The sequence below is a fragment of the Camelus ferus genome, chromosome 9 (assembly GCF_009834535.1).
Source record: "Camelus ferus isolate YT-003-E chromosome 9, BCGSAC_Cfer_1.0, whole genome shotgun sequence".
NCBI classification, from domain to species: domain Eukaryota; kingdom Metazoa; phylum Chordata; class Mammalia; order Artiodactyla; family Camelidae; genus Camelus; species Camelus ferus.
The window spans coordinates 36037442-36062077 of NC_045704.1; the positions used below are offsets into that span (position 1 = coordinate 36037442).

Below are 24636 nucleotides of genomic sequence, written 5' to 3' on the forward strand. Positions count from 1 at the left end.
TGCCCTGTAGCTTTTTTGCTCCTCATTTTTTGCATTCTTCCTTCTTTTGTGTTTAATTAACTTTTTGTAGTGAAATGTTTAAATTCCTTCTTAATTTTCCTTTGAATGTATTCGATAGCTATTTTCTTTGTGGTTAGCATGGGAATTACATTTAACATCCTAAAGTTATAACACTCTAATTTGAATTTATGTCACCTCAACTTCCATAATATAAAAAACTCTGTTCCTTTACAGCTCCATCCTCACCTCTTTCTGTTGTTGATGTCACAAAATTACATCTTTATATATAATGTGCCCAACATATAAACTAATAATTTTGAAAAATTTTAATGTCTCCTAATTTATATAGAAAACAAGATTTGGAATTACAAACCAAAGTTGCAGTAATACTAGCCTTTACCTTAATAAGTGTTTTTCTTTAGATGTATTAGTCTCTTAAATCCTACAGCAAAAAGTACAGTTACAAACTATTTCTACAATAATACTAGCTTTTATGATTGTCCATATACTTAACTTTATTGAGATCTTTGTTCCTCTATATGGCTTTGAGGTACCATCTAGTATCCTTTATTTCACCTTGCAGGACTCCCTCAAGCATTTCTTGCAGGGCACATCTAGTGGTCACAAACTCCCTCAGATTTTGTTTATCTGGGAATGTCTTGATTTCTCCTTTACTTTTGAAGGACAGTTTTGCCAGATATAGCATTCTTGGTTAACAGGCTTTTTTTCCCTTCTTTTAACACTTTGAATTTATGGGTCTGCTGTCTTCAGGCCTCCAAAGTTTCTGAGGAGAAATTTGCATATAATCTTATTGAGGAGCCCTTGTATGTGATGATTCACTTCTCTCTTACTGCTTTCAAAACTCACCCTTTGTCTTTGGTTTTTGAAAGTTTGCTTATGATGTGTTTTGGTGTAGGTCTCTCTGAGTTAATCTTACTTGGAACTTATTGAGCTTCTTAAATGTTTATATTCATCTCTTTCATCAAATTTGGGGATTTTTTAGCCATTTATTTTTTCAGTTTTTCTCTCTGTCCCTTTCTCCTTCTCCCTTCTCATTACTCCCTTAATGCATATGTTGGTCCATTTAATCATGTCCCACACATCCTTTAAGCTCTGTTCACTTTTCTTCAGTTTTTTTCTTTCTTTCTTTCTTTCTTTTTTATTGATGTATAGTCAGTTTACAATGTCATGTCAATTTCTGGTGTATAGCATAGTTGTTCAGTCATACATTATATATATATACATATATTCATTTTCATATTCTTTTTCACTACAGTTTACTACAAGATATTGAATATAGTTCCCTGTGCTATACAGTATAAACTTGTTGTTTATCTATTTTATATATAGTGTTAGTATCTGCAAATCTTGAACTCCTAATTTATCCCTTCCCACCCTGTTCCCCTCCTCAATGTTTTTCTGTTTCTCAGCGTCAATAATTTCCATTGTCCTATCTTGAAGTTCCCTGATTCCTTCTTCTGCCTGCTCAAATCTGCCTTTGAACCCCTCTATGAATCTTTCATTTCTGGTATTGTAGTTTCCAGCTGCAGTTTCTCTTTTAGGTTTGTTTTTAGGTTTTCTAACTCTTGATTGGTATTTCTGGTTTTTTACACATCATTTTCTTTACTTTCTCCACATCTTCCTTTAGTTCTTTGAGCATCTTTAAGGCAGTTGTTTTAAAGACTCTGTTTAATATATCTGTCATTAAGTTGTTTTTTTTTTCAGAGACAGAGTCTATTGAATTGTTTTTTTTTTTTCTTTTAATGGGCCGTACTTTCCTGTTTCTTTGTGTGCTTTGTGATTTTTTGTTGTTGTTGTTGTTGGACATTTGAATCTAACAATGTGGTAACTCTGGAAACAGATTCTCCCCCTTCCCCAAGGTTACTGTTTTTTGTTATTGTTTTTTGTCCATTGTTTCGGTTTTTTTTTTAAATCATTGTAAACTGTCTCTGTGCCAGAGATCAACCTGAGGCGTAAACTTAATGTCCTGTTATGTCTTTTCATCTTATCATGTCTTTTCTGAGCCTTTCCTTGGGCATGTGTGGTCACTTTCTAATTTTCCCCATATATGCAGTTGTTTATGAATGTCCTAGTCTTTAATGTCTAGCTCCCAAAAGGGGAAAAAGCATAATTGAAGGGAGAAACAAAGGGCATAGCCTTTTTAAATCTCTTGGAGGTCACTGCAGCTGGAAAGGGAAGGGCTTGCAACAATGGGGAGAGGTGTAACAACAGTGGCTGCCTGCTTCCATCTGCACCTATGAGATCAGAAGCAGCAGTCAGGGCACAAATTTACAATATTTGGAGCACAGGGTCCTTTTAACCCACCCTAGCTCCTGCAAGCTCTGTGTAGGCTGCTCCAGGAACACATACACAGCATAGCTGCCTGGCCAAAAGCCGAGGGTTGGGGGTGGGTACCTGCTCCTGTACTAAGAGCTGAAATTGACCAAAAGTAATCAAAATTTAAGGATCCAGACTTCTCCTGAAAGTTGTAAGCTTCAACAGGACTCCTAAGTTCCCAAACATTTACACCAGAAAGATTCTGCTAGTACAGTTGTTGCCTAGGTGAGGAAACCAATTCCTGGTGCTTCCTACCCTGCCATCTTCCCAGAGTCCTCTCTTAAAACCTTATTTTTAAAGTGTTTGAGACCATATTGCCAAATTTCCCTCCTAGAAGACTGTGTGGATGTAGAGGCTGCACACAGCTGGGAAACTGCCTGATCCAACATCTGTCTCCTGGGAGGAAGGATAAAGCCCGTACTATCACCAAACCCCAGCCCCCATCAACCCCTTGCCTTGGTGGTTCCTTCTGCCCCTGATGGCGAAATGGAGGGAGAACTCAAACCTTGGGGAGCTGGTACTCTGAGTCGTTTAGATCTCATCTGGGCATCTTGTTTGAAGTGAGAAATAGCTTGCCGTTTTATGTGTCTCACAATAGTCTTTTCCCTAAGTTCGTGAAGGTTTCCTGCATGTTTCTGGGCCTCAGATTTCTCTTCTTGAAGTGGACCGGTCAGTGTTTGCCTCAGTAAAGACTTAAGCAGGAGTCAACAAGGTGATGTTAGGAAGTACATGAACAAGGCATTCATTGAATCATAAAGTGAGAACAGCTGTCCTCTTTTCACTTCTCTTTAATCCCTCCTGATTAGTCAAGGAGAAAGTCTCAGCTGGTTGCTAATGTCTGTAAGGCCTCTCCCTCCTGATCACCTTTTCAATAGCAGGAGGCCAGGCCTCCAGCGAGAGCCCCGGGTAGCAACACCCAGTTCCAGTTCAACGGCCATCATCTTGGTTTTGTTTTCCTTGGGTTTCTTCCATTCAGGGCACATGATACTTTAGAAAATAAAGTTAAAAGTGAAATGATTTCTAGAAAATGTTTAAAGGAATGATAACTCTGATTTTAAGGTGAGGCAAAAATGTCCTCAAACATGGGTAAAACATCTTGAAAATTATATTCCTATCCTTAAAGCGTGTGATTTTGGCAAAGTTCATGTTATATATTTCTGCAGTGTTTAGAACCTTTCAAATGAGGGCAGATTAGATTCTGTAGCAGAAAAATAACAGAGATCTATGGAAATGATCATTTCACTTGGAAAGAAGACCATCTGTTGAAGGCAGTGTGGTACTTCAGTTAGGAAAAGCCTCTGGGCTCAGCATAGGTTTTAAATCCCCACTTTGCTCCTTGACTTCCCAGAGTCCACTTCTTCATCTGTACAATGAAGGAAATGTCTGTTTTGAAAGGCTGACTGAGGACCCACTGAGGAAATGCAGGCGGCTTGCTGTGGCATGATGCCTGACCTGAGCTAAGAACCCAACCAATATGTGAGAGCTAGCTAGCATCAACTGCAGCCTGGGCATGGCCCCTCACTGTGCTGTCACTGTTATATGAATTATTATCTCCCATCCTCAGAGCAACCCAGTGAGGTAGATGCAAGATCATCACCCCCATTTGCAGATGAGGAAGCTGTGATACAGGAAAGTTAAGAAACTTGCCCTAGGCTCCTCAAATGAAATGTTGAAATCAGGATTTGCAATCAAGCCTCCTGACACCAAAGGCTCTTTTATCAGTTCCATTGATCCCTGTGAGATGGCTTGATATACAAATGAGCCATGGCTCAGAGAGGGCAGCGACTTGCCTGGTGTCACCCAGCAAGTCAGCCTGGGGCAATGGGGCTCATAACCAAGCCTCCAACCCACCAATACCCTGACCCCCACCGCCACCTCTAAGCCTTTCTTCTGCCAGTGTTTTATGTGTCTGGACACTGTTGGCTGGCGTGGGAGGAAGTGGTTCAGATGAACCATCCTGGGAGTAGAATTCTTTTTCTAACTTTCAAGAGTCCAGCTTTCTGGTCACTGACCTTCTGGTTTTTTTCACTTAAAAAAAATTCAGTTTAAACCACACAGGTAATGCATGACTAAAAAATCCTCTTTGCAAAAAGCTAAACACCTTATACATACAGCTGAAATCTCTGTTACTCACTGCTTCCTGCCCCAGGTCTGTCTTCTCTCAGTTTGAGGTAACCAGTCTGGTGTATTGCTTTCTAGAACTTTATCTAAGCCTTCACACAAAACAAACAAACAACAAAAACGACTACCAAAAACCCTGAAAACACACATAGGGCTCACTAACTGCCAGGCCCTGTTTTAAGTGTGTTACACGTATGAATTCATTTAAGCCCCACAACAACCCTGTGAGGTAGGTGCTGTTATTGTTTTTGTTTTGTAAATGAGTCCATTGAGGCCCAGAGAGGCTGTACAACTTGCCTGATGCCACACAGCTTGCATATGGTGAAAAGTTTGGTCCCAAATCTAGACAGCCTGGCTATAAAATTCATGCTCTTTTAAAAAAATTTTAAATCCTAGCAAAAATTCATGCTCTTAATCCCTAAGTTATAAAAACATGTTATTATAGACCTGGAGGAAGAAATAGAGTATTGGGGTTTTGTTTTGTATGTATTCTTCAGACCAATGATAGCATATTATGCATATCATTATACGTATGTCTTGTTTATTCAGTAATAATATTGAGGATCCAGCCCTGTCAACACATAATCAGTGGCCTTCATGCCTATAATCCAGTGGTGTGCTCACACCAAACTTTATTGGGAGGTGAGTTGTTCAAACACCACTGCAGGACTTCCTTATCCAGAGTGCTCCGTGTGTCCTGGGCCATGTGGCTCTCCATGTGGCTGTCTGCCAAGCAGTGTGGTTGCGGGGGTCAAAGGGTGGATGCACTTGAAGTTTTAGAAGTCACTGCCCATTTGCCCTTCAGAGTGGGCAGACCAATTTCCAGGCTGTGAATTTGAACCTCAGGATCTAACTTCTCTCCTTTACATCTCGAGCTGTCTTCATCCCCCTAAAGTCCAAAACCAGCAGCAGATTCTTCCGGGATCCTCCTGGACCATGTGGTTGGCAAAAAAGAGGGGATTTCCAAACCTCAGCTTCGTTTTCAGTTTGGTGTGGGTGGGAAGGGAGTTGGTGGAGCTGCAGGCTGGGGCATGAGGTGCCAGGGAACCAGCCAGACGCAGAAGTGCCCTCCCCACTCGGGCGAGGGAGGCAGGAGGAGAGTTAGTTATCAGCAGACACCCTCAGGGTCTCATCAAAATACAGCCACCTTGATGGCCACCTCGACGGACTTCCCATCCCCAGCCTCTCAGAAGGCAAGAGTCCCTTGGCTCTGATTTGTTGGGGAAGCAGGGTGCCAGTTTCAAGGGAACGTGGAGCCAGTCTCTCCTCTCTGAGAGTGGAGAATTGGTTGTCATCGTGGCTGGCACTGTAGTTCCCAGTCCTGTCAACACATCAGAATCACCCAGAATCTTCCAGAAGTACTGATGCCAGAGATTGTGCTGTGATAGATCTTGGGGTGTAGCCTGTTGAAATTCTTTAAACGCTGCATGATTCTAACATGCAGACAAGTTTGGGACGCAGTGGCCTGACAGACCCAGGGAGAGGCCTCTGGAGGCCCAGGACCATGCTGGGCAGGACCCGTTGTCTCATTGAAGCCTCACCAGCCACTTCCGATGGGTGCTGGGCCCAAACTGCCAGGGCTGAGTGGGAGAGGCAAGGCCCCTACCTGGCTGCCTCCTGTCCAAGCTAGGCCAGGGGGACTGTGGGGCACTCTGGTTTCAGAGGAGGGTGCATCCAGAAACCTTTGGGGGCCCTTGGTGGAAAGTCTAAGCCTCCTGAGGAGGAAGTGGCTGGGGTGAAGGAGGCGGTATAAATTCTAGTGATGGAGGCTGGGACCCAGAGTCCTGGTTTCCAGTGACAAGAAGAGAAAGGCCTTGTTAGATTTGGAGCATGGACTGCCCAGGCCCAGGCCTTAGGCCTTAGGCCCAGAGTGCAGTCTTGGTCCACTTAGCTTTCTCTGTGCCACCCCCGACAAGGCTGTTGAGGCAAGGAGATGTTTGCTCAACTCTCAGCTCTGTAGCTCTCTAGCTGGTGACCTGGGGAGATCCCCTCACTGCTGGGAGCCTCAGTTTTGGAATCAAAAAAATGTGTGACTGTGCATTTAAGTTCTGCAAGACCCTGTCATGGTAAGGGACACTAAAGATGATGGTTTTCAAAGAACAGTCACCTCCACCCCTTCTTCCCCCCACGAAAATGTGCTGTGTCCAGGACCCGCCTTGCCTGCTTCGCCAGCTTTTGAAGGTAAAGGAGGAAACGACTGCTGAGATCTCCCTGAGGGGGCCCCTCTTGGGGCCCAGTGAAAGGAGGGTGATTCCTGGAGTGCAGCTGCTTCAGCCCCCCAGGAAGAGCCCGCTGGGCCAGTCTGGCCACACTTTCACTTCTTATTTGCTGTGAGTGCCAGCAAGGCGCTCCCCTCTCTGGGCCTTGGCTTCCCCATCTATAAAAAGGGCCTGCTGTGGCTCTTCTGGCTCAGAACGCCTCTGCATCTTGGCTCAGGCAAGCTCCGTGGCCTCAGACTGTGATCAGCCACCGCTGGAGGATGCAGAGGCCCTGGGTTCTCTGTTGTCAGCCCTGTGGGGCTTGGCATGGAGGGTTCTGAGAGGGCTTGAGGGCCTCTGTGGACTCTGGTCCACCCTGGGGTCCGCAGGCCTGGCCTGTCCACTTGGTCCTGAGAAACCATCTTCAGCAGCACTTCCCTTACTCTTTTTCAGAGATATTTCAGTCCAAATGTCTGAGTGGCTGTCATGACCGGGGGTGACTTTCTTATCATTGCCACCAACCACGTCCTTTCTAACCTTGAGGTTAACATTCGCAGCCTTCCTATTTCTGTCTCCCTCTTCCCGCTGCCTGTCCTCAGTCACCCTCTTCTGTCCTCTCTTCTCCCACTCAGGTCCAGGAGTGGGGCAGAACCCTGGGCTCTGCCATTGCTGGGGGGATGATGGGGCTTCTGGCCTCCCACAGGCACTGGTCCTCAGCCTGACCTTGCCAGACTGCCTTGGGAATAGGGGGGGCAGGTCGTGTCCCCCCCACAGGCCGGGGGGACCTGCCAGCACCTGTTTCTCCTAAGCATCACCTCAAGGGGTCTCTCTCTTAATCCAAACAAGAAGGAAGAAGCAAAAGCAAGCAGTCAAAAGTCTGTGACTCAAGCCACACCCTCCCTCCCTCCCTTTGTCCCTTCCTTCCTTGTACCCCGTGCTTGGGGCTGGGGCTACAGAGGAAACAACAGCAGTGGTAATAATAGCTAACATATTGAGCCAGATGCCAGATGTCATGTCAGGGCTTTTGCTTGTTTCATCATTTCTCAACAAGCTTGCCAGGTAGATATTATTGCCGCCAAGGCTGTCACTCCTGGTGCTCCCTCTCACACCCGCCGGGTCCCCTCATAGGGCAGTCAGCCATCGCCCACCCCTATCCATTGTGGGTGTGGGCCGCTAACATCTGCACCCTTCCTGAAAGATTGCCCTTGGCTGATAAGAATGCCTTCCTCCCCCACCCCATGGGCATGGCCCACAGCCAATGACAGTCCAGTCCTCTTGCATCTTGGCAGGACAAGCTCTGTGGTGTCGTTCACACTCTAGAGCTCCCCGTGGTCAGGCTGAAGCTAGACTGCTCCTGAAACCGCTTTGCTTAACTTCTCCCCCAACACCAGCCTACTTCCCTTGCCCTCTCAGTTAATAACTTTGACAGACACCCCTGTCTTGGGCCAAGAACATCCCCCTTTTACAAATGAGGACACTGAGGCACCAAGGTATGAAGTAACCTGACCAAAGTCACAGTTTGGCAACTAGTAGCGACTCAAATCCAGAGCCCTGGTGCCAAGACATTTGCTAATATCCAGAACCAGACACTGCCTCTGCCCCTGGGGAGTTCCCAGCCTGCTGAAGGAAGGGCGGGCCAAGAGGAAGTGACGATGCAGAGTGGCTGCCGGACAGTGGAGGAGAAAGGAGAGATCACTAAGGAGGGAAGCCCAGTGGTGGGGCGGGACTCGGCCTGGGAAGACGGCCGGGAGACCTCCCTGGGAAGGGAGCAAGAGTCCATTCAAGCTGGGTCCAGAAGGAGAAGGAGGAGTTTGCAAGGTGGAAAAAAAGGGAAGGGCATGTGTGCAAGCTGGGAGTTGTGAAAAAGGGTGGGCGGGGTGGGGCTGGGAGCGTGGTCACATGGCGGAGCAGCCAGTGGGGTGTGAGAGGCCCGGAAGTTGCCAGGACCATTTGTTTATTTATCCTTGGAGCCTTTCTTGGGCACCGGATGTGTACCTGCTTTGTGGAAGTCATATGAACGTGGTGCCCCTTTGTCTTGGGGGTGGTGGGAAGCTGAAGGAGGCTGAGACAGAAGTGAGGCCAGACCAGAGCTGAGTTTCAGAGACAATGCTGGCCAGAGGAGCCAGCGCATGAATGTGTGTGTGCTGGGGTGCATGCATGTGTGCACAGGGGCATGTGTGCATGTGTGTGGACTGGAGATGGGCGGCTTTTCAGGGGCTGGGAAAAGCAAGGAAGGGCAAAGTCCTTGGGACTGGAGTAAGGGAACTGGGTATGATTTTTCCACTCCTTCCTCTAACTCCTTCCCCAGTAGCACTCCCAGGGTAGCAGGAAAGGTTCCGCAAGAGCACAGCCATGAGGCCAACGGAAGAGGCCGTCTACTGTAAAATTGAAGCCAGGGTGGAGTGAACCTCCCATGCAGATCTCTCAGTGATTCCAGCTCCCTGACAAAGCTCCCTGCTTTTTTTCCTCTCTCTGTCTGGACCTGGAGTGGCAGGAGCAGGAGACCGCAAGTCCAGATGCCTGGACTCCCTTTGGGCACCGACTCTTTCAGAGCTGTGTGATGCCGGGCGTTTCACTGCCCCTCTGTGCTCTGTGTTTGATCGCCCTGTCCCAGGGATGCAGTGGTGGCTCCTAGAGGCGACGCTTTTTTAGCCAGAGATCCCTGTGCTAAAATGCACATAGGAAGGCTTGAGAGTTTGGGGTCTGTTTTCTCTGTTCTGCTTTCTGTAAAACAGTAATAAAACTTTATGTACTTGGGTAACATGAATCTATAAACTTAATGTCATTTAAAATTTGTTATTGAACTTCATATTTAAATTAAAAAAAAAAAACTGCTGGGCACTCATGGAGAAATTGGTAGAAGCACAATGATTAAGAGAAAGTCTTTCTTATCCTTTGATGGGTACCCCAAACCAAATAAACATGAATGTAGGAGATTTGAATGACAACCAGTATGGTTGAGGTAATAGATACATTAAGTTTTTCAGATTAATTTTAATTTTATTTATTTTAAAGTTTTATTCATTTGGGGGGATTTATTTATTGATTGATTGATTGATTGATTGAGGTGGGGCTGGAGATTGTACCCAGGACCTCGTGCATGCCAAGCACTTGCTCTACCACCTACGTTATACCCTCCCTCCTCCTGTTAATTTTCATTAGATAATATGCGCACACAACATAAAATTCTAAAGGTTCTCCTCCCTGGGGACGATAACAATTAATTATGAGTTTCTTTCAAAATCTTTGGCTATTTAGAAACATACACATTTATTATTTTTCACACAAATGCGGCATACTCTGTACCTTATTCTGCCCTTGCTCTATTTTTGAAAATGTGCTATATCTTGGACACTGTTCCATATTATTCCACAGAGTTCCACCTCCTTTTTAATGGCTGCATAGGATTTCACTGCACGGATGTGCCTTAATTTAACGAGTTCCTCGTTCCTCTTTAATGCACATTTAGGTTATTTCCAGTCTTTTTCTGTTATAAGTAAGGCCACACTAAATATCCTTGAACACATGCTGTGTTGCACATCGTGAATGTATCTGTGAGCTAAATGCCTGGGCATGGAGTTGCTAGGTGTGGTTACATAGCACTTACAGTTTTGGTATATAAATGTGTCAGTTTACACTCCCAGGAGCAATGCATCAAAATGCCTGTTAATTTGCAATCTTGCCAGCCTGTAATATCCTTGCCAATCTAAGCTAGAAAATGGTGTATTGTTTTTAGTTTTAACCTACACTTCTTTCACTTCGTGTGAGGTTGAACATCTTTTCATATACTTAAGAGCCATTTGTGTCTCCTTTTCTGTACACTGTTCATGTTCTTTGCCCCCGTTCTATCAGGTCGTTGGTCTTTTTCTTAATTGATTTTTAGTAGCACTTGATATGTTAAAAACATTTCTGTCTTTGTCTGTGATGTAACTGGCAGATATTTTTCCAGCTTGCCGTACGTCTTTTCGCTTTATTTGTGGTGTTCTTTAGCAACACAGAAATTCTGATTTACATCTGGTTGGTTTTATCCAGTTTTTCTTTTGTGATTTCTGAGTTTTGTGTCATGTTTACCCAGGCCCTCTCTAGTCTGAAATTTTTAAAAAAATTTTCCCATGTTCTCTTCTAGCACTTAAAAATTTTTAAACTTTTTTGTTGTGAAGTATAACACAAAGAAAAAATACAAAAATATTAACGAATTGTTGTAAATTCAATGCCTGTAATCTGGTACTTTAATAGTTTACCTTTTCACATTTAAATTTTAAAGTCTAGTCCATCTAGACTTTATTTTGGTATAATTTGTGAGATAGAGCTCCATCTTCGTTGAAAAATAATATCTTGTAAATATTCATGGAATATTTTAAAATTTATCATATACGAAGCGAAAAAGAAAAATCTCAACGTATTCCCTTGAGCAGAAATTATATAGGGTCTATTCTTTGTACACTAAAGCAAAAAATTAATGACAAAGGTTTAAAAAAGAACTTACCCCTCTATTAAATGCCTGAGTTCAAAATTATAATTATAAGCTACTAGTAATCCAATATAAATTTTATATGAACTGGGTAAAAATTTACAGAAGTTGGCCAAAAGTGTTCTCGTTTATTATCTTTTAAAAGAAAAAGACTAGAAATGACTTTGGCCATAAAGTTCATAAATTTAAAGAATAACAAACAGTCCCAGTAAATCAGAGGAAAGTAATAAGAAGATAAAAAACAAAAATTGTGAAACTAGAAAAGGGAAAATTTTACAGAATTGATCAATGAAAACAAAAATTTCAGTTATAAGAGATACCAACTGCTGGCAAGTCTAATAAGAGGCAAAAATCAAAGTAAAAGGAACTAAATTAGATGCAAAGATGTGAGGAGATTAGAAAGAAGAAAAAAATATTGTATACAACTGTGTGCTGTATTTAAATTTGAACATTCCAGACGAAGTAAGCAATGTTTCAAAAAAAAAAAAAAAAACAATTGCCAAAAGTTAATTTAAAAATAAGTGAAAAACAATCAACACAGTGAGGGAAAATGTTAGTTATCACGTTTGATTTTTTTTAAATTTTTCACTATTCAAACCACTTGATAGTGTGGAGAAGAAATTTGCTTTTCCTCGGGGTGAGACAGGAAGGCCACAAGGAGCAAAGTTATGTGATGGGGACCACATTTTAACTTGACGATCTGACCCTCTGTGGAGGGTGTTGGGGGTGAGCCTCCTAGGGCAGGGACCCAGGTGGTGCCAGGTCTAGGAGGTACCAGTGGAGGAAGTGAGAGTCTATGATTCTCTTTGAAAAATTAAGCCCTCTTTGCCCTGAGCGTGAGGAAGCATGAAGCCGCCCTTCGCTCAAATGGGGAAGGAGGTGCTGGTGGGAGTGGACGTTTCGGGAGGGAGGTCAGGAGCTTAGTGTTGGACTTGGGAATTTTTAAATGCATAGGAGGCATCCAAGAGGAATAATGAGAATAAAAATAGATAAAACCTAAAGGGACTTACCTGGTATTTAGCAAATATTCATTACATTATGTGTTCAACTTTTTCAAGCATTTTTCCAGTGAAAATGTAGTTTTGCCCCTAGGGCACAAACAAAAATGTTAAAAAAATAGCATACAATACTTCCTCGATATATATGAATTACTTTTTTATTTGAATTTTCAGTCTGTCATACTTAATGCAGGTATTTCTCCTCATTTATTGCCTTCCTAATTCTGTTTTTGTTGTATTATTTCCCATTATGTAGGGAACTTTCATTTCTGGGAGCTGTCACTGATTGTGTCTTGTCCTTGTTCATCACCATGTGTTCCTCTTCCTTACACATTAGAGAAATGTCTCCTCTGGTTTTTAATGTGAATGTTTTTATAGTGTCGGAAAAAAAATCAAAATGCATAAAAAAGTTTTAATGGTACAAAGTGGTCCAAGAGAGTACAGTCATCCCTCAGTATCTGCATCTTTAGGTGCTCAAGTCCCTACTATAATTTAAGTGGCATTGCCTTAAATATGCCTATTAACTTAGGGTTGGTTTTTTTTTTTTTACTTTCTGTAGTCATGGGCAAGTTTGTCCTGGTTTGTTACAGCGGTTCTGGCTGTAACAGAATGCTGTAGACTGGATGACTTATACAACACACCTTTATTTCTCACAGTTCTGGAGGCTGGGAAATCCAAGATCAAGGTGCCAGCAGAGCCACTGCCCAGTGAGGACCCTCTCTTTGATTTGTGGGCGGCTGCCTCCCACTTGTTTCCTCCTCACAGGGCAGTGAGCAGAGGGAGAGGAATCATACTCTCCTGCCTTTTCTTATAAGCGCAGGAAACCCATCATGAGGGCTCTATCCTTACAACCTAATTACCTCCCAAGGGCTCCAAATGCCATTACACTGGGGATTTAAATTTCATCAGATGAATTTAGGGGGAGCACAGACATTCAGTCCATCGCAAGGCTTTCTCTCAATTTTCTCATACCTCTCTCCATTTTTTCCTTTAGAATTTAACAATTTTCTTTTTTAAAATACCATTAGTACCCGAGTAGCTCTTCAACAGGATGTGTTTTTTTTTTTCCTTTTCTTATTTCTAACTACAGTACTTATTTCTGTTGTATTAAAATATCCCTCTTTATGTGGCTTTATCTAAAGTCCGGAACTCTGTAGTTACATTCATACTTCGTAGATATTCAGTCAGGGCTCACCTGATCTTTTGCCTTTCTTCCATTTTTTCACATACTTTTAGAAAATTGAAGTATAGTTGATTTATTCCACATACTTTTTAGCTATCTTTTCTCTTGTCTGTTCCTTGTTGTTAGACAAGCTCTCTACAGCTGTGTTATGTAGACATTTGTGCCACAGCATCATTTTATTTTACTTTATTTTATTTTAATTGAGATATAGTTGATGTACACTATTATATAAGTTACAGGTGTGCAACCTAGTGATTCACAAGTGTTAAAGGTTATACTCCAAATTTGTAATTATTATAAAGTATCAGAGCATCATTTTGTGCCCTTGGTGAGGCAGTGATCCATATGTCTGGGTTTTCTTATTAAGAAGGATGTTTACTCTCGATTATTTAAAAACTGCTTCATGATGTAATAAGAAAGAAGACTGCAAATCCTAACCTCTTTGGTGTTTTATTGAGAAAGAAAGCTGGCATCAGCAGTGAGGATTTTTCCATTTCCATCCAATAAATTAGCTGTGATAAATCTGCTGGATTTGAGGGGCATGCTGTGACGTCATAAGTCACTGTGAGGGAGTATTCAAGTTGGAGGAGGAAGAGAGGCATCCTCTGGGCCAGGTGTGGCAGGAGGCGACCCCAGGGAGGGTTGGGCTGTGCACAGTCCAGGGACAAAAAGAGCTGTGGCTGAGGAAGAACAGGATCTGTGTGTGAGGACGAGGGGACTGTTTCTGGGTCGATGTCCTCAGAGGTGTCAGGGGTGAGGGGTAGCGCCTTCTTGACAGAATTCCCCTTGGAACTTGGAATAGTGATGGGGAGTGCGCCCTGTCTCTTCTCTCCTTAGAGGCCTGTCCTATGGAAACAACCTGCAAATCTGGCTCGGGGACTCGGCCCAGGCGCCCATGAGACCCTCTCCGCGGATATCCTAGAACATCTATGATGAACCAGGGAGCCAGGTAAGTGATCGTTCCCCTTTGCTTCCTCTTATTCCCCCTCATCCACTCCTTCATTCTGCCAAGACTGCTCCCCACCCAGATTTATCTCCCTGGACTGCCCCCAGTAAAACAAAGTCACTCTTAGTCACCCTTCACATGATAGTGAAAATCATCGGACACAGAATATTAGCAAGGGTTTGAGACAGCATCTACCCATTTTGTGATGGAACCAAGTCCCAGATCGGGAAGAGGCTTGCTCAAACTAAGAGTGCTAGGATATGCTAGTGTATGCTTCAGTAACAAACAACCCCCAAAGTCCCAGTGGCTTATGACAACAAAACTTATTTCCCACTCCTGCTTCTTGTCTAATGTGAATTACCTGGGACCTCTAGTCCACATTATCCTCTTTCCCAGACCCAGACTAAAGGAGCAGCCGAGATCTGGAATACTGCTGGACTCTGAGGTAGAGGAAAAGAGAGAACAAGGTGAATCACACACTGGCTCTTAAATCTTCTGCACAGACCTGATATAGGTCATTCTTTTGCATGTTTCATTGGCCAAAGCATGTTTCCTGGCCATGCCCAATTTCAAGGGGGTAGGGAGATGCAGTCTTACCGAGCGCCCAGAAAGAAGAGAAAGAGAGTAACTGTGAACAGCCCTAATGCCCACCATGGAGAATTAGTTACAGAGCTGGGACGGGAATGCCAGTCCCCTAACTCTGGGGCTGAGGATCCTTCTACTATAATCCTCTGTTTCTAAGGCTGTTCCCCACAGACGTTCACAACAACCAATAATGATATAATGTGCTTTTTCTCCCAGAGATGGTTATCTTTAAGAAGCTTAATGTCTTATCCCAAGGGGATAGAGCACTAATGGTGGAAACAAAGGCATCACATTAGACTGGCTGGAGGATAATTGAGTTTGAAGAACTTGCCCAGGAATTATACCATCTCGGCACCCCTCACTTCCACCTGGCACCCTGCTGCCAATGATTTCTTTATGAGCCGCGTGGACTTTGGAAACTACAGCCCAGAAGAGAAGCCATGCCTTAGGCCATGGCCACATCCTTGTGCCAAGATCACACAAAGTGCAATGACTTAGCTCTTGTCTGGTGCCATCTAGGGCTCCAAAGCCTTGGAAATTAACTGGCCTGAGAGGCAAGAAATCTCAGTTCTGAGTCTGGCTCTGCCGTGGACTTCCAGTATGACCTTGGGCATGTCCTTTACCCTTCCGTGGCCTTCATCTTTCTGTCTGTTCCACGGGGATGGTGATCCCTGCCCACCCCTTGGACTTGAGCATGCTTCATGAATGCTAAAACTCTGTGCCTGAGTGAGGAGTTATTGCTATTAGTCTGGTTGGGGAGGGATGACTAGAGGGGACTGGGGACATGTGCCCAAAGGAACAGCTGGGTCTGAACCCCAGGACACAGAGTCCTTGTCCCAACTTCTGGGAGTTGGTGAGACTGGCTCCTGGATGGCCCTCCTACCCTTTTCAGAGTTATAAGTGGGGCCTCTGGAGTTGTGAGGATTAGATGAGACACACAAAGCACATAAAACAAATGCCTAACACATAGTAAGTGCCTTCTGAATTTTTGCCTTTGTTACTAAGGAACTAATGCCAGAAAGTAGATTTGGAGATGTGATAGCATATTCCACTATGTGATGGACAACCAGTTAGTAATTAATCCCAACTGTTGGACATTTGCTTCCGGTTTTTACCTGTTATAAACAATCTTGCAGTGCATAGTTTTGTAATAAAAATTTTTATGTGCATCCATGATTATTTCCTAAGGCTAGAGGGCTAGAAATGGAATTGCTGAATCAAAGGGCCTACATACTTTTCAGGCTTTTGCTATGTAAGTGTCCCTTATCTTATATTAGTACTCCTAATATAAGTTATAAACTGGAGAGTTCTGGTTTAGAAGGGGAGAATTTACTGAGCCAGAGGGAGATAGAAGAGGGTTTATATTAGCTAGGATTAGATTTCACTGTGGGTAGCAGAAAGCCCTAAGCAACAGTGCTTTAAACAGAATAGAAATGTATTTCCTTGTCATGGAATAGAATTTCAAAGTCAGAGTGTCCAGGACAGGTGGAAAGTTTTTCCCTCCACCTTCCTCAGCACTGGCTTCCACTTCATAATCCAGCATGGCTGCCCAAGGTTCAGCCATCACATCAACATTCCAGCCAATAGTAAAAAGTAAAGAAGAATATACAACGCTTCCACCTATATCCCATTGGCCAAAACTTTATGACATGGCTACATCTAAGCACAAGGGAGGCTGGAAATACAGTTTATTCCAAATGACCAGGGGATATTTAGGGGTTCTAACACTAAGGAAGAAGGGAAGGACAGATCTGCAGGGACAACTAGTTAGCTCAGACAGAGAGCAGCACAGATGTGCCCATGGAAACAAGAATGAGTAAAGCTCGTCAGAACTCCATCCACGGGGGATGAATTAGACCATTCTAGAGCCAGGACACAGGCACAGATTGAGGGGGAGTGAGGGGATGCAGAAAAAGGAGATTAATTTCTGAGACCAAGCTCTGGGCAATGGCATTGAGACTCCACGGAGAGGCCTCTTCTCTGTCTTCTTAGTCTATTCTCTTCCCTCAGATATTGGGGGTGGGGGTTTGCTTCTCCTCCTGGGTTCCCCCCAGCTCACCTGCCTCCCAGCTCACCTGCCTCCCTGGTTCCTGCAGGGCTGGCTCCTCATGGACCCCATTAGCCTCCAGCTGGGCACCAAGAACCTGTGGGGATGGCTCGTGAGGCAGCTCAGCAAAGACCCAGAATGGCTGAGTGCCAAGGTGAAGTTCTTCCTCCCCAACATGGACCTGGGCTCCAGGAACGAGGACCCAGATCCCACAGAGAGGGTCATCCTACAACTCAGCAAACTGCGCATCCAGGGCCAGGCCACCTGGCAGGCATTCATCCACTGCGTGTGCATGGAGCTGGACGTGCCGCTGGATCTGGAGGTGCCATTGTTGAGCACTTGGGGCCACGGAGACGGTAAGAGTGGTGGCCATGAGAGGCACAACGCAGCCAGCTAGCCCCCGGGTCGTGGGGAGCCAGAGGCCCAGGCAAGGCTGGGACCCACCTGAGTCACACAGAGATGGTGTGGCCAAACCAGGAACAAAATTCGATGTTTCTATGCACTTCCCAGAGAAAATGGCCTAATGCCACCAAATCTGCTGGGGACCTGGAGGACTCCTACTTCCACCTTGTACCACCCTAGTTGCCCAGAAAGGCAAGATGTAGGCAGAGAAAGGACCAAGTGACTCCTTCCTGCCCAGAAATTCCAAAGAGCCAATAATGCCCAAGAGGTTTCTTTTTGCAACATGGTCAGCAGCAGTCACAGGGAGAGCTCTCTGACCTCTACTGACAGGCAGGCTGATTAAACTCTGCTCTGTGAGCACTTCTTGGACTCTGTTTACACAGCACAGAACACTGAGAGGCGATGGTGTTCTTGGAGAGAAAGTGAGAACTCACTCAGGAAGTCTACAAGGCAGAGTGCAGGACAGGTGGGGTGCACAGTGTGATACACACATCTGCGCATGTGTGTATGCATGCAGAAACACGTGTGCGTGCACTCATGTATCTGTATGTGCACAGACCTTTAGATATGCACACATTTCTGTCCCCAGGTGCCTTCAAGGCTCACCATCATTTGTGCCATCCACAGGTCGCTGAGTGTAGTTTATTTCTCCCTTGCTGGGACCCCACCCTGAGGGATGAGCCCTGAGCCAGACATTGGGCCAGAGCTGGTCCCAGGGCATCCTCGCTCATCCCCGTAGTATTTTATCTCCTCCTGTCTTCCAGGGTTCCTCCAGCTGGAAGCTGGTGAGGAAAGCCAACCTGATTCTCAGCTCCAACCTGGTAAGGCCTGGGGTTAGGGAGCAGGATGGGTGGTGAGCATGCTAAGTCCCCACCTCAAACCTAGAGCAGGCAGGCTGATGGTGGCTGGTCACAGCTGTTTCCCATAAAGCAGCCTCCTCATCCCCTGACCCATCTGCATCCCTCCCAAGCCCCTCCCCACGGCTCCCAGCATCACCTGCACCCTCTCTGTGCCCCTCAAGGCATTGGCCTGTCCTGATACCTGTTCCTGGAGGCTGAACCAGGAACCTCCTGGGAGAGTCTAAGTTTGGCAGCCCTTGGCCACTGCCCGAATCCTCTGTCTGGTTTCACTAGGGAAGTCTGCTCTTACCTCCCTGTTCCCAAGCCTCAGGGCCTCATGCTCCAGCCCCACAGACTCAGGCCCCTCACCATTTGGACATCTTGGGCCTGGCATTGACCTACGGACTGCTGTCTACACTAAAGGAACCTCTGACTGCTTTTCTGATAGAACGCAGAGGTCGGTGCTCTGGATAAAATAGCCCACCTCACTGGTTCATGAGCCACACTCTGTTCAGAGCATCTCTCTCTCTTTTTTAAATTGTGGTAAATTACATTAGATCAAATCTACCATCTTAACCATTTTTAAGTGTACTGTTCACTCACATTGTTGTGGAACCATCACCACCATCCACCTCCATGACTCTTTTCATCTTGTAAAACTGAAACTTTGTATCTATTAAACAATAACTTCCCATTCATCCCTCCCTCTGGTCCCTGGTAACCACCATTTACTTTCTGTTTTTATCATTTTAACTACTCTCAGTACCTTGTATGCAAGTGCCTTGTATTTGTCTTTGTGTGACTGGCTTATTTCATTTAACATAATGTCTTCAAGGTTCATCCATGTTGTAGCATATTGCATACTTTCCTTCCCTTTTAAGGCTGAATAATATTCCATTGTATGGATAGACCACATTTTGCTTATCTGTTCATTCATCAGTGGACACTTGGGTTGCTTCTACCCAATAAATAGCTTGTTTAGCTATTGTGAATAATGCTGCTGTGAATATAGGTGAACAAGTATATCTTCAAGACTGAGCTTTCTGTTCTTTTTAGTAATTCCAGAATCCAAGGTCATATAGTAATTCTATTTGTTATTTTTTAAGGCATCTCCATACTGTTTTCCACAGCAGCTGTGCATAAGGGTTCTAATTTTTCCACATCCTCACCAGCATTTGTTGTTTTCTGGTTTGTTTGTTTGTTTGTTGATAGTTGCTGTCCAAATGAGTGTGAGGTGATTTCTCATTGTAGTTTTGATTAGCATTTCCCTCATGATTAGTGATGTTGAATATCTTTTCATGCGTTTATTGGCCATTAATATATCTTCTTTAGAGAAATATCTGTTCAGGTCCTTTGCTCATTTTTGAATTAGCTTATTTATTTTTTGTTGTTGTTTAATTTTAGGAGTCCTGTATATATTCTGGATATTTTTGCAAATATTTTCTTTTAGTCTGTGGGTTGCCTTTTTACTCTGTGGATAGGGTCTTATTTTATGAGAATAGAAAAAGAGATTATTAGGGTACACTGCCATAGACAGCAGTGGGCCACACAGATGAGAGGTGCCTTTATGAGCCCCGAGGCCAGTTGTTGGGGTGTTTTATAAGGTAGGGTGACAATGTGCATGATTGGCTTGTGCATAAGTCTCTGATCAGTTGCAAGTGAGGGAGGAGGTCTAGGGTCTGTGAAGGGCGATGGGGTCTATGACTCTGATAAGGTGGACTGAAACAAGCCAGACTGAGCTATTGTGACATTAGGCATTACTTAGAGCTATTAGTTTGTTAGGGCAAACACTCCCAGTGAAGAATGTACTTTATCTGTTGAAGGATCACAGGCAGACATCTGAGACCCCAGAAATTCGGGGAACTTTGAAGTTAGCTCAACATTCCCCCACTGAGAGATTTGCAGTGACAAATCTTTGGAACAATGGCAAAGGTCTCATCTTCCATATCTACTTCCTGCTGAATGAGGGTTGTCACACTGTCCCTACCTATCATGCCAGCCAGTCTGGGGTTATGGGGCCCCAACATCCCGGCAGCCTTAAAGGTGGGAGCAGAAGGAGACCCCAGTGGTGTCCAAGGGCTGCATCACCAGGATGTAGGTTTGGTTCATGGCAGCAATCTTGGTAATAGGGGTATATTTGTTCCTAAATTCACAGATTTTTTTTAACTTTTTTTTATTGAGTTGTAGTCATTTTACAATGTTGTGTCAAATTCCAGTGTAGAGCACAATTTTTCAGTTATACATGAACATACATATATTCATTGTCATATTCTCTTTCACTGTGAACCACCACAAGATCTTGTATATACTTCCCTGTGCTATACAGTATAGCCTTGTTTAACTGTTCTACATATGCCTGTCAGTATCTACAAATTTTGAACTCCCAGTCTATCCCTTCCCACCTCCCTCCCCCTTGGCAACCACAGGTTTGTATTCTATGTCTATGAGTCTGTTTCTGTTTTTTTTGTTTGTTTGTTTGTTTTTTAGATTCCACATATGAGCGATCTCATATGGTATTTTTCTTTCTCTTTCTGGCTTACTTCACTTAGACTGACATTCTCCAGGGACATCCATGTTGCTGCAAATGGCGTTATGTTGTCTTTTTTATGGCTGAATAGTATTCCATTGTATAAATATACCACATCTTCTTTATCCAGTCGTCTGTTGTTGGACATTTAGTCTGTTTCCATGTCTTGGCTATTGTAAATAGTGCTGCTATGAACATTGGGGTGCAGGTGCTAAGTTCATGGATCTTGGACCTCAAAGAGAGACAATTATTTTTGTAAGATAGGAATACAACATAAAAGTAGACAGATACCAAGATAAATAGCTAAACCCAATAAAAACAGAGAACAGAAATTTGAGAATGTCTGAAAAGAAAGAACTTATCCCTTTAGGGATCCAGGAAAAGGCATTGGAGAACCAGTCAGAGACCTGTTTAGTGATGAATTTGCTGTAAGCATTGGCATACCTGACATTTTGGAGGTCTAAATACAGCACTCAGTACATATAACTGTGAATGGGCCCCCTTGGGTGGGACGTGAAGAGCCATGTGGTTTTGTAAGACAGCTTTCCATAATGGCTGAAATAGATTTTACCGTTAATGATCTTAGTGCTTTTCTAGATATGAGGAGAGTGGGATGAGGTCTTTTGATGTACAGATTTTTTAATTTTTATGAATCCCAGTTTGTCTATTTATTCTTTTGATCTCTGTACCTTTGGGGTCATCTCCAAGAAATCAATGCCAAATCCAATGTCCCAAGCTTTCATCCTATTTTTGCTTCTAAGTTTTACTGTTTTGGGTCTTACATTTAGGTCTGTGGTCCACTTTGAGTTAGTTTTGTATATGGTGTTAGGTAAGGGTCCAGTTTCATTTTTTTTTTTTTTTTGCATAGGGATATCCAGTTATCCCAGCACCACTTGTTGAAAAGACTATCCTTTCCCATTGAATGGTCTTGGCACCCTTGTCATAAATCATTTGACTGTATACATGAGGGTTTATTTCTGGGCTCTCTGTCTATTCCATTGGTCTAATGTCTTTGTGCCAGTGCCACACTGTCTTAATTATTATAACTTTGTGGTGAGTTTTGAAATCAGGAAGTACAAGTCCTCTAGTTTTGTTCTTCTTTTTCAAGATTGTTTTGACCATTCAGGGTCCCTTGAGATTCCATATAAATTTTAGGATAGGTTTTTCTATTTCTAAAAAAAAAAAAAAAATCATTGAGATTTTTGTAGGAACTGCACTGAATCTATAGATCACTTTGGGTAGTATTGACATTTTTAACAGGAGTAAGTCTTACAGTCCATAAACATGGGTTGTGTTTCATTTATTTATGTCTTTAATGTCTTTCAGCAGAATTTTGTTGTTTTCATTGTACAAGTCTTTCACCTCTTTGGCTAAGTTTCTAAGTATTTTATTCTTTTTGATACTATTGTAAGTGGAATTGTTTTGGTAATTTCCTTCTCAGATTGTTCATTGTTCATGTATAGAAATGCAACTGACTTTTGTGTGTTGACTTGGTATCCTGCCACTTTGCTGAGATCATTTATTAATTCTAACAGCTTTTTGGCAGAGTCTTTAGGGTTTTCTGCATATACGGTCCTATCACCTGCAAACAGAGAAAATTTTACGTTTTCCCTTCCTATTTGGATACCTTTTATTTCTTTTTCTTGTCTAATTGCTCTGGCTAGAACTGCCAGTACTATCTTGAATAGAAGTGGTGAATGCAGGCATCCTTGCCTTATTCCTGATCTTAGAGGAAAAGCTTTTAGTCTTTTACCATTGAGCACAATGTTTGCTGTAGGTTCAGAACCTATATTTCTATGGAAGTATTGACTTTTTACTTATAGCTGTTCATGGCAATAACATTAATAAGCTTTAACAGAAAACATCCATCCCATAATCCTAGCTCCCCAACAAATCAAAACTGTTCAGCCTGGTACCTGGTCCCTCTGTTCCTTATCACCAAACTGGCATAATTGTCACATGGCTGTGACCAGGTCTGATTGATATTTAGCCAGTAAGTCCCTTGTTAAAATATTGAAATACTCTCACACTGATTCCAGCCCCTCTTTGGGACCCCTGACTCTCCCTGCAAACCAGCAACTAAAAATTTAACACCTGGCAGGGCAAGGAGTCTGCGCCAAGCACTGTTTTGATTGATCCCTAGTGCCTGGCTGTAGGAGTGTCCTTCTTAAAATTCTTCCATAGCCTTCTTCCTTTCTTCCTCTTCTCTTTTCTGTTTCCCCTTCCTTCTTGTTCTCCTTCTTCCTTTTTCCCTTCCCCAACCTCTTCAGAAAGGCACTAAAGCAACTCTTGAAAATCCATGCAAGCAGGCAAGCACCCATGAAACCAGTAAGAGAAGTGAGCAAATGTGGAAGGTGTGAAATAAGGGTGATAAAACACACTGGTACAGGAGGTGGGGCACAGGTCTGGCCAAGCCTGTTGGAAGCTCCACTTTTCCAACCAGCAGTGGCCTTGACAGAGCTGGGTTCTTTCAGAGCCATTTAACACTCGAGGCTGCTGGCTTTGGGCCCTGCTCCTTGCTCCTGAACTGGAAGATCCCCAGGCCCAGAGCTGCCAGCCCTCTCACTCGGGCCTGGGACCCCTCTGCAAACAAGCTGATGTTGATGCAGCCTTTGTCTGCCGCCTACCTTTGCTCAGTCCCCAAGTGTGGATATATTTGTCTGCCTGCTACCTGTTTGTGGAATGGAGCTCCCTGAAGGTGCTGGGTACCCCCTCAGCCTAGGCACCCAAACCTCACCTCTTACTCCTTCCTTCATTCTTTCCAGGCCTCAAGCGGCCTCATCAGAGCTGTGGGTCCTCACCTCGCCCAAAGCAGTGCAAGAAGCAGCAGCAAGGTGGGTACCAAAGTGGAGAGGGACCCGAACATAGGGATTGGATTTCCTTGGGCCAAGGACACAGATCCTGGACTCTGTCCCCTGCTAACAGGCTTCCAGGAGCCCAATGACTCTTGTCTTCCAGGAGGGAAGGAGTGGAGGTCCTGGGTGGGCAGAGGAAAGAGCTGGATCTGGCAAGGAAGTGCCTCTCCCCACAGGCCACGAGGGACTTCTCCAGAGGTGGCTCAGCTGAAGGGGCTCAAAGCATCCCAGCAGGTGGCAGCTTCATCAGCCAGGCTCTTTCAGGGATAGTCCCACATCCTCAGAGTTGAGGGAGCTCCAGGCATGTGACAAGCATGACCTCAGAACTGGGCTCCTTGACTAGTTTAGGGCTGAGCTGGATACCAAAGCAGAAGCCCTGGGGACCCCTAGGGAGACAGGAGCTGCTGAGGACTGGCTAAGTCAGGAAGTGTAGAGGAGACAGAAACTTCTCTCATTCTCCACCAGTTGTCCCACTAGCTGGAAACCCAACCACACTGGGCATAGCCAAAGGATTCACAGCTGGTCAGAGGATTCACATCTATATAAAACAGGACACTGCCTCAGGCTCCCCAGTGGGGATCTCCAGTATTCTGCTGCATTGGCCCTGGGCCTTCCCTGGGGCCACCCAAGGTCTCCCAAATGACCCAGAAATGAATACCAACACCTGGTGCTGTAGGGGCCCAGTTCCCAGAGTTCTAATTAGTCAGTGCCTGAACCCACAGGATGTTAGTGCTTACCTCTGGGCATCACAGAACTGAAATATTGGGGAGGAGTGTGGGTTACTCAGATTTCACAATAAAAGATTGTTCTGATAAGATATTACAAAGGAAGGGCTCCCCCTCCCCTCCCCCATCTTATTGAAAACTTTGCACCACTCACCTTGTTGCAAAACCAATATAGCATGATCCACACTTACTCATTCATGCTTCCATGTGTAAATGGCTTTCAGAGCCTGTGATTCTGTAAAACCAATTCTAGGAATTTGAGTGGCACAAGAGCCCCTATGTGCTTTTGCTACCCTCCCCCATACATACATAGCTGCAGCTACAGGCTCCCAATAACCTGATACTGGGGAGAGAGGAACTGGGGGGCAGGGAGGCCTCCGGCCCTGATGCCATTTTATTGCC

The 24636-nt window shown here is 44.3% G+C and overlaps 1 protein-coding gene across 10 annotated transcripts in view; it reads left to right on the top strand.

Annotated features, from left to right (window-relative positions):
- Positions 1–24636, top strand: part of NLRC5 (NLR family CARD domain containing 5) — an 80913-nt gene that overhangs the window by 9984 nt on the left and 46293 nt on the right. For 6 of the 10 annotated variants that reach the window (XM_014563853.2, XM_032486372.1, XM_006190132.3 and 3 more), the window contains exons 2-5: positions 14146–14257; positions 16936–17242; positions 18053–18109; positions 23420–23488. In XM_014563853.2, the coding sequence (XP_014419339.2) occupies positions 16948–17242; positions 18053–18109; positions 23420–23488 (421 nt within the window). In that variant the 5' untranslated portion in view covers positions 14146–14257; positions 16936–16947. Of the gene's footprint in view, positions 1–8311; positions 8475–14145; positions 14258–14650; positions 14722–16935; positions 17243–18052; positions 18110–23419; positions 23489–24636 lie in introns of those variants that run through there. The other 4 variants (XM_032486370.1, XM_014563852.2, XM_032486369.1 and 1 more) reach the window with 3 other exon arrangements.